General features: G+C 45.5%; 1 protein-coding gene across 1 annotated transcript; it reads left to right on the top strand.

Annotated features, from left to right (window-relative positions):
* The first annotated feature begins 1,463 nt into the window (after positions 1–1,463).
* Positions 1,464–8,074, top strand: LOC115321855 (mite group 2 allergen-like Ixo r 2). Its single transcript, XM_040208995.2, has 4 exons — positions 1,464–1,615; positions 2,198–2,302; positions 3,350–3,519; positions 7,763–8,074. Exons 1-4 carry the CDS (start codon positions 1,537–1,539, stop codon positions 7,841–7,843), a joined length of 435 nt encoding a protein of 144 aa, XP_040064929.1. The 5' UTR covers positions 1,464–1,536; the 3' UTR covers positions 7,844–8,074.
* Positions 8,075–8,535: the final 461 nt, after the last annotated feature.

Genomic DNA, 8,535 nt, shown 5'->3' with positions numbered 1-8,535 from the left:
ACGACTATCTTTATTAAAGGCGGCTCAGCAGATGATATAGAAAGAAAAGCAATAGGAGTTCTTTCAAACATTGACTCGTGAACCATAGTAAATGGACTAAAAATAAATTATGAAAAGACTAATTGTGTGCTATTTCGACCTCGAAGTAAGCAAATGCCTTGTCCGTTTCAAATAACCTTAGGCTCATCAACACTAGAGGTGGTAAAGTCGGTAAAGACTCTGAGTGTACTTTTCACGACATCATTATCATGGAATGAGCACGTTGAATATGTCCATGCAAAATCTAGTAAATCTATTTGTCTCCTTTGTAGCAAATGTCTTTCCAACAAGTGTAGAATTGTTTTTATATTACTCTTTGGCTTACACTAACTATGTATATTCTCATTTAGTTTGGGGCCAAACAACAAAACATAACAAGACTACTACTAACCCAAAAGAGGGCTATTCGAATTGTTTCAAATGTTTCTTTTTTGCATCCTTCTAAGGAACTCTCTTTCAAGCATGGTGTAATTTCGTCCTGAAGTAGATTGTTGTTTTATCTGCATCATCGTGAGGCCCTAAGACCTCTGCGAGTTTGCCCAGTGATTTTTTTTTCGTTGGTGCTATTTTTTTCTTTTTAGTGCCCTACCCTATTTGTAACTACAGTCTTGGTCTGTTCGTCCCGACCGTTCTGCTTCGCCTTTCTTCAATACGGACGTACAAGTGTGCGTGTGTGTGTGTGTGCGCGCCGATGAGTGCCGTTTCTTTTATTTAGAGCTCCGACTGATCTGCTTATTATTACGCATACAACACGCGTAATAATAATAGTCTCAGCAAAAACGAGTCATTGCAATATCCGTGCTTCGAAAGCCGCGGGCCAAGTTTCTCCTTGCACTCATTGCCACGTGGCATTCGAAGCACGGATCTCGCGGTGGCTCGCGTTCGAATCAATTTGCAGACTGTCTTTCGTATGATGTATAAGCAGTGTGACCCCGGCTTGAAGGTATAGGGGGCATTCACTGGACGCCATATTTGAGGTCACTGTTTAGAGCGCATGCTGGGAACGAGCTCACACTAATAGGCTGCTATAGAACCGTTAATCTTGATGGTGTGGAATGCACGTTGCAAAAGAACTGCTGAAGCTCCCCGTCAGCACACGCTCACCAGTCGCGCACACAGCTATGGCTGCCAGTGAATACTCCCTATTATCGAGACGGTAATCAGAGAGAACAGGTAGAATTTTGCGTGTGAACGTTATGAGTTGTGCTTTCAGGGGTTAGGTACTCATTATCTGCCCACCGGCTGGTGTGCAGGTAATCGGTATCCACGTTTGGAAAGAGTTATTCCAGGAGCAATCAAGGTCAAATGTTCGACGCAACTGCAGTACCGTTACAAACGCGTCCGATAAGATATATGGGTTATCTATTCCGTAGATGCTGGGAAGTGTGAACCTGGTCACCTGCTCCTCCTCTACTTAAATAGTGGCTGGAGTTTCCTTTTCAAACACTTTCTCTCGGATGAGCCTGGAGTCGGCCCAGATTGCAGTCGCCCACAGCCATGTTCCGTTACGTCGTGTTCCTGCTGATCGTCAGCGCTGTGTCCTGCCAGCGCGGGAAAGCCGTGTATAAACCTTGTGGTAAGAATAACTTTCCTGTCTTTTGTTTTTTCTTTTTTTATTTGACTAAAGTTTGGAGTATAGACACAGCCGATGCTACGAGCTGACGGGACCAATCAGACATCGTTAAAACAGCGCCATCAGGGTGTTCGTCATGTATCCTATCATCGCTGAACCAATCATGAGCAGAAAAGGACCGAGTCCCATTCGATCGTAGCGTCGGCTACGTCCGGAATCAAGCTGAAATTAAGTAGAGAGCTGTAATGCATTCATTTGTTCAATTGCCTGGCCTTGCTCCATGCAGAAGAAAAAGTCAATGAAAAGGAACAAGAATTAAGAATTAAGATTTATCTTGGCGCATTCTTAATAATTAAGAAATCATTAAGTAGGCGTCAGAAGCCCCGCCTCAGCCCGAGCTTCCAACCTTTGGTAACACTTCCGGGTCTCGTGAGAACGCCCAACGAAAACATGACGGAAAGCAACGAGCCCCTACTGGAGGCGAAGCGTCTTGCGCATTTCTAACTTACATCTAAACATTTTTTTAATGTAAAAGTGTGCGTGTGTGGGCGGGGAGGAGAACGAAACGAACATTGACTTTTGCAGGCGGATCGGGCAAGCTCATCAGCGTTGAGGTCGAGCCCTGCGATTCCGATCCGTGTGTCTTCAAGATGGGGACAGATGCCAAGATTCACGTCACTATGGTTGCTGGTAAGGGATTCTGTCTCTCGCGGAGCCAGTCGGCATCGCCTGACTCCAACGAAGGTGTCGCGACCAACTAAAATAAAACGCACCTGCTTTAAAAAAAAAAAAAATGAAAATAATGCAGGAAGTCATTGCAATGTGCACGGTACGACACTGTTTGTGCGAACACGACATGAGAGATTTTGTTTTTCAATTTCATTTCGACAGGGCATTGTCTGGCACCAAATGTTTAGCTCTCAGGTGTGTGCACCAAGTGAGCATTTTGTCCATTATAGTTATTTCGATCAAATCCCTTCAATTTTAGAACGAAAAAAAAAACACTGTACTCGCCTGTTTGCGTTTCACAGTGTTTCACAGTGTACGCGTTGCGTAGTCTACGACGTACGCTAGACGTTCCCAGCTGTCTTCTTCCAGGCCTCCTAGTTTGGCGTGCGTGCGTGCGTGCGTGTCCACACACACGCAGACAAAAATACTTTTTTTGTCGCAAAATTGAATTACCTATTGCCAAACGCTCAGCCTCTGCAAAATGTAACGCTATCGGTCCCAACCAGGTTCCAAAGTTTGAAAACAAACTGTTATTTTTTTCGAGAGTTACGAGAGATCTTCCAAGAAATCCGTTTTTGTAACTGGCGCCACTCAGCTCTATGTGATCGCCATTTTCTCACTGAAATTTTGAGAAAATCCCCGATAACTTTTTATTAGGATAATGGTTCCTTTTAGAACTCCTGAATCTGGGTGGGACCACTCGGACTACATTGGGGCGGGACCTCAGCATCCGGAAAAGCGTAAATTCATTTTTGCAACAAAAAAAAAAAGGAACTAAACATATTTGTATTTATATTTGTGTGTGTGTGTGTGTGTGGCCGGGGGGGGGGGGGGGGCTGTACATTAAAACGGGTAGGTTGGACAGGAGGAGGGATTGAACCCAATAAGCACTGCAGCGCGAGCTTCGTCTGTCCATTGTCCGAGAAAAATGCGAAGAGCGGATGTCACGTTCGCTTACCGGCCCGGTAAGTATTGCTAGGCACTGACCCCGTGGCATTTCGGGTGCAGACCAGGACAGCGAAACGGCGACACTGGACGCCAGGGTGAAGGTGTTCGGCTTCCAGATGCCGGTGCCCGGCATCGAGACGGACCTGTGCAAAGGCACGGTCGAGTGCCCCGTGATGAAGGGACGGACGTACAACACCACCACCGTCTTCTCCGTGCCCTCTCTGATGAGTGTGAGTATATAAGGCGACTCTGCTAACACATGGTGCAAGAAACAGTCTGCGGTCATGTTCACCTTCGATCATGCGCGAGGCATGTCTGCCGGTATTTCTGTCGTCGTGTCGGCAGCGAACGCCGTGTCTTCTGTACGACGCGTGAGCAGTGTCTCCGGGGCTTAAGTGGGTTGGCGTTCACTCGTGGCAGTGTACAGAGCAACGTTCGCCGCGGCAGAGACACGTCCAATCGAAGCAACCTTCTTTTGACAGCGTAGAAACCCTGGAGCGAACACAGAACACTAACTTTTGAAGTTCGTGTTTTTCCTTCGATCCCCGTTTGCAATAAACCGTGTTTTTTTGTTGTTGGTTTTTTTAAAGGGGGGGGGGGGGGGTTAAAGACATATTTTTGGCTTATCGATCCTCACTACAGGGTTTACAATGTCAGTCCTAAACCAGCTCACCTGCCCTCTAGTTTCAGTAACCCGCTTTCACATCCGGGCTTCTCCAATGTGCGAAAGATATCTCGGGCCGCCAAAAAGTTGAGTTCGTTTCGTTGGCGTACAAAATTAGATCCCGCTATAAAACAAAAACCATCGAGTGAAAAAGAAAGAAAAAAAAATTTGTTTGCGTGTTACTTTAGGAGTGGATATACATACCGGATTTTCTCGAATAATATTCGCGCTTCATGCCTGCGAGGTTCACACGCCTAGGTTTTCAAAGAGCACGTGGATATCTGATCACAGCGATCAGCGCAAGAAAGCAAGAAAGCCGCGAGGCTCGGGAAGCGTTTATTTTCGTAAATATATTATGTTCCCTATTGCATAAGGAGCTTAGGGTGACGCATCATGCTTTGTGTCGCAGTGTAGAGAGCATTTGGGTGTCCTTCTCTTTGCCTCGTCGTTACCAAGATTTTTTGCGCAGATCGTAATGATTGGTCATGTAGGCGCACAATAGCTGCAAAGCAGACGCGCGGTCATGAATCGTGGTCATATTTTTAAATAATATTTTACGAAAGAAACAACTGTGCCCCCCCCCCCCCCCCAATTGCGAAAAATTAAACATAAAAAAAATATATTTGGAGACCTGTCTTATAGATGAAAGGTTGTGGCTGATATAACTTCGTCGCGTTGGGATTCGATAAAGTCATATCAAATTAAGTTTCTTCAGTGGCAGATTTTGATCAAAGTGCTTGAAGAGTGAGCTAATCCTGTAGCTTCAGACCCCTATATATGGAACTCACGCTTCGCGTTCCTCTGAACTGCTGACAGTCATTGTCGCGCGAACGCCTGTGAAACGTCTAAAAAAATTGGCATCGTGATACGCCAGTTTCAGCTTAAAAATAAGGTTTAGCGTTTTATCTCTATCTTTCGCGCCATAAAGCAAAATTCTACAGGAAAGCATATTTGATTATTTATTTTACATCGTAAAAGCCCGAGGCACAATAAGATGCAGACAACAAAAACTCATCCAAGGTTCCACTTTCTGTTGTCCCGCCAACACCCATTGGGAAAATAACAACAACGAAGGCACCAAGTATATCATAACCTCCGGTCTACTGTGATCAAAAAAATTTTCGGGGACGTCTCTGGCAGGTTTACGACTTTGGAGCATCACATTGTTTCCTCATCCGACATCGAATGACGTCAAACTCAAACACCTTCAAATTTGTTTGTATGTCTTAAAGGGCATGCACCTGACCACAGAATCCTTTACGATAACGGCTCGATGTTACGGCTCGATGTTCAACGTAGACTCAAAATTCAATGCCAATATTTTTTTGCACGGCAAGCTTATAAATCGGTGTATTTTTTTTTTTTCGGTTTCTTTGGGTTAGGAAAGTTTTCGCAAGATCCGAACGGATCTACTAAAAGTGCTTACCATGTACCTTCTCCACAAGGGCGGCGTCATCTTGAATTTCATCACTTCCAGTGATTCCATCGTAGCTGGAAACACAGAACGCTAAAAAAATATTTAAAAAACGGAGAAAACAACAAGTCTTCTAGTATGGGCGAAAACGTTGTTTTGCCGTCGTTACGCAAATAGAATACATTTAGGATATAAGCGTAACCAAACACTGGACTAGGGGGGCTACAGAAAACTCCCCGAGAATACAATGGCCTCGAAGACAACAGGTTTTGCGCACTTTGAATGGCTGGATGTGTCATGGCGTTGCGGTTTTCCCCTTTAGAATCGGCTGGTGACTAGCGCCGTCTCTCGGTGCGGGATATTTTACTACCGCCCGAACTTCTTTCAATGTGTGCACGCTGTTCGGTCGCGGCGACGTAGGTCGTCTCTTGAAATTAAAAAAAAAAAAAAACGGACACTTCATTAGTGACTCACTTAGAGAGCGAATACACGTAGGATGAGCTCTGTGTCTACGTTCTTTTATATCAACCGCACGCATGTAGCTCGATCAGCGGGTATCGAAATTTGTACGAGCGGTCTTGAAAGCTGCGTTGATATGTGTGGTTAGTCGTAATCGCACTTCAAAGCAGTACGGGGCAACTAATATTAAGGCATTATGCCGACACGAGAAACACGTTTAGCAAGCACAGCAATGTCTTGTCATATACTTCACCGCAAAGTATTTGCTACTATGATTATCCCTAAAGCGCCCCAGAAGGCACCTTGAGCAAACAACCCTCTTTTCGCGACCTCGGTATGTCGGCAATTTTTCGGAGTGCTGCTTTCGGGAATGTCTGGCTGGCGCAAAATTCTGAAATCAGGAGTGGGGTTCTGTGTATTAGATATGAAACGATTGAATCGAGTGATTTTTGAATTTTTTAAATTGTGAATAGTAGTGCTTTGCAGCGGCCCAAGGCAACAGAAAAAAATATTCAGAAAGTTGGGAATAATTTTTCAGTACTTCGCAGAGAGTCAACATTATTCCTAATAGACCATGCTGGCCTTGAAAAAAGTTGGTACGAATTATTTTAGGATTCCTACAATTATAATTATTGAAGATGCGAACTCGGATTCTACTCGTAAATGTCATTCGACAATTTTTTTTTTTGTTGAAGCAATATTTATTGAACATTGAACAAATATCTACTACAGATTTGCATTCAACAAACACAGATCTACGTTTACACACCCAACCTGTTGCAGCGAACGACCCATTCCCGACATCTGAAACGATAACATCTTGTCAACTTGTCTTTGACGATAAAAGGTCAGCATGAGAAACGAGACGTCGACGTTGTTTACTTACGTGACTCGATATCTAAGGAACCGAGAGAATAGACCGATCTCACCAGTCAGTTTGACTACGCCACCGCTGCCGCAATGCATCAAGGGAACTTTAGTCTTTCTGCACGTGCGACAACCTCACTGGAGCTCTGCGCGTGCGAAGCACGCGACAGCACGAGACTTCTCGTGCACTGCCTTTTGACTCTTGTAAACTAAAGCTATGGCGGCGTCACGCATGCGCCGGTCGCTTGGTGAGATCGGTTTATTAAAGGTTTCTGCTTTGCAAGGTCCGGTTCTATAATGGAGAACGGTGCGCACTGTCCCTCCTACCATCTTCACTGATCGTTTGCAGCGGCGAACTCGTCATGCTTGGTGCACTTCGAAAGGACACTGTAGCGTGTCATCCGCAGACAAGGAGGCCGGCATCAACACGTGGTGACAGGTCGCGCAATGGTAGCCGCTGAAAGCGTCGCTCTGAAAGAGACGCTGTGGTTGGCCTGCCACGATTGGCCGAATGCTGACTACGACGCCAGCAAAGGATTTCCCGTCGACGGAAATAAGAGGAGTTGAAGAACTTCCATTTTGACGGGGTTTGCAGGGTTGCTTTCAGAGCGCTACGATCTCAAGCTTCCACCATGCTATTTCCAAACACCATCGAGCTTGCTGTTCGCAAGGTAATGATGTTACGAGAGGGAACCGTGGGAGGGCGCCACCAAAACATCTGGCCGCTAATACTACGCGCGGATACAGCGTGAAAATAGATTCTGCTACCGTTTAATTGATTTATGTCGCAAGCTACCATCTGTCTAGATTAAAACCGTGGTCGGCACTTGATAATTCTGCTCTTCTTTTTTTTTTCTGACACAGCAATATATTTTTTCTTTCTTTCTTTCTTGCTGCTTTCATTTGTCGGGGACTTTGAACACTCCAGGTTAGCGCGTCTGCGAGTGATTCATTTATACACGTATACGTCAATCAAATAACCAAAGAATGCGCGCTTTCTACGCGACTACAGGTTCGGAAGAGCAACCCGCTAATCTACGTGCCTTGTCGCGCACGGCACTTTTTTCAGCTGAAGACTGAAGTCACTGTCAAGGTGATTGGCGACAAGGGACTAAGCATCTGCGGCATAGCTGACATCATCATCGAATGAACATCGCACCCGGACACTTCGCCGGAGTTTTCCACCGTCATCCGCAGCTCTCAAGCAAACCCACATCGTTCCGTGACGTCAAGTTGCAGCGATGAGGATGTCAACAGCGTGCAGGGTCGCCTCTGAAACTGCTTCACGCCGAGACACCGACTCGCACGATCCGGGATGCTCGGTCGTGCTTCATTTTGTTTCGTAATCAGTAAGCGTAATAAAGTCAATGTTCACGTTTTACTGTGTGTTGTTTACTGTCGCCGGGCCGGGTCTCAAAAAAATTCCATGGTAGTCCCGCCGTTCAGCTAAGTGCAGCAGCGAGAGCACCTTGAGAGCCTGTCGCAGACATCTGCGAATCCTATCACGGAAGGACAAGCACCTCGCACAAAGCATCTCCACCTTTAAAGGAGCTGTGCCACGATTTTCACGTTGAAAGAATTTGCATCTTCTACTTTTGACGTTGTTTATCTTGTCGCAAAGGACAGGAGACCCATCTCCTTCCTTCAAAATGTTGCGTTCCACCGCGTAATCGCGAGGCAAAAATCAAAATATTTCCCGACCTTTAGCACGCATACGGCGGTAATGACAACCACGTGGTGTGACGTCAATGGGGGACTTGTAGAGAAATAGGAAGTTGCGAAAATACCTGCTCGATAAAAAGGTAATTTTTTTCTCAAATCTTTTCCTTCCAACATAAATAT

The sequence above is a fragment of the Ixodes scapularis genome, unplaced genomic scaffold, assembly GCF_016920785.2.
Source record: "Ixodes scapularis isolate PalLabHiFi unplaced genomic scaffold, ASM1692078v2 PGA_scaffold1__304_contigs__length_218370807, whole genome shotgun sequence".
Taxonomy (NCBI): Eukaryota; Metazoa; Arthropoda; class Arachnida; order Ixodida; family Ixodidae; genus Ixodes; species Ixodes scapularis.
Note: the sequence above shows the minus strand (reverse complement) of the source record. Positions and strands in the feature narration are given on the sequence as shown.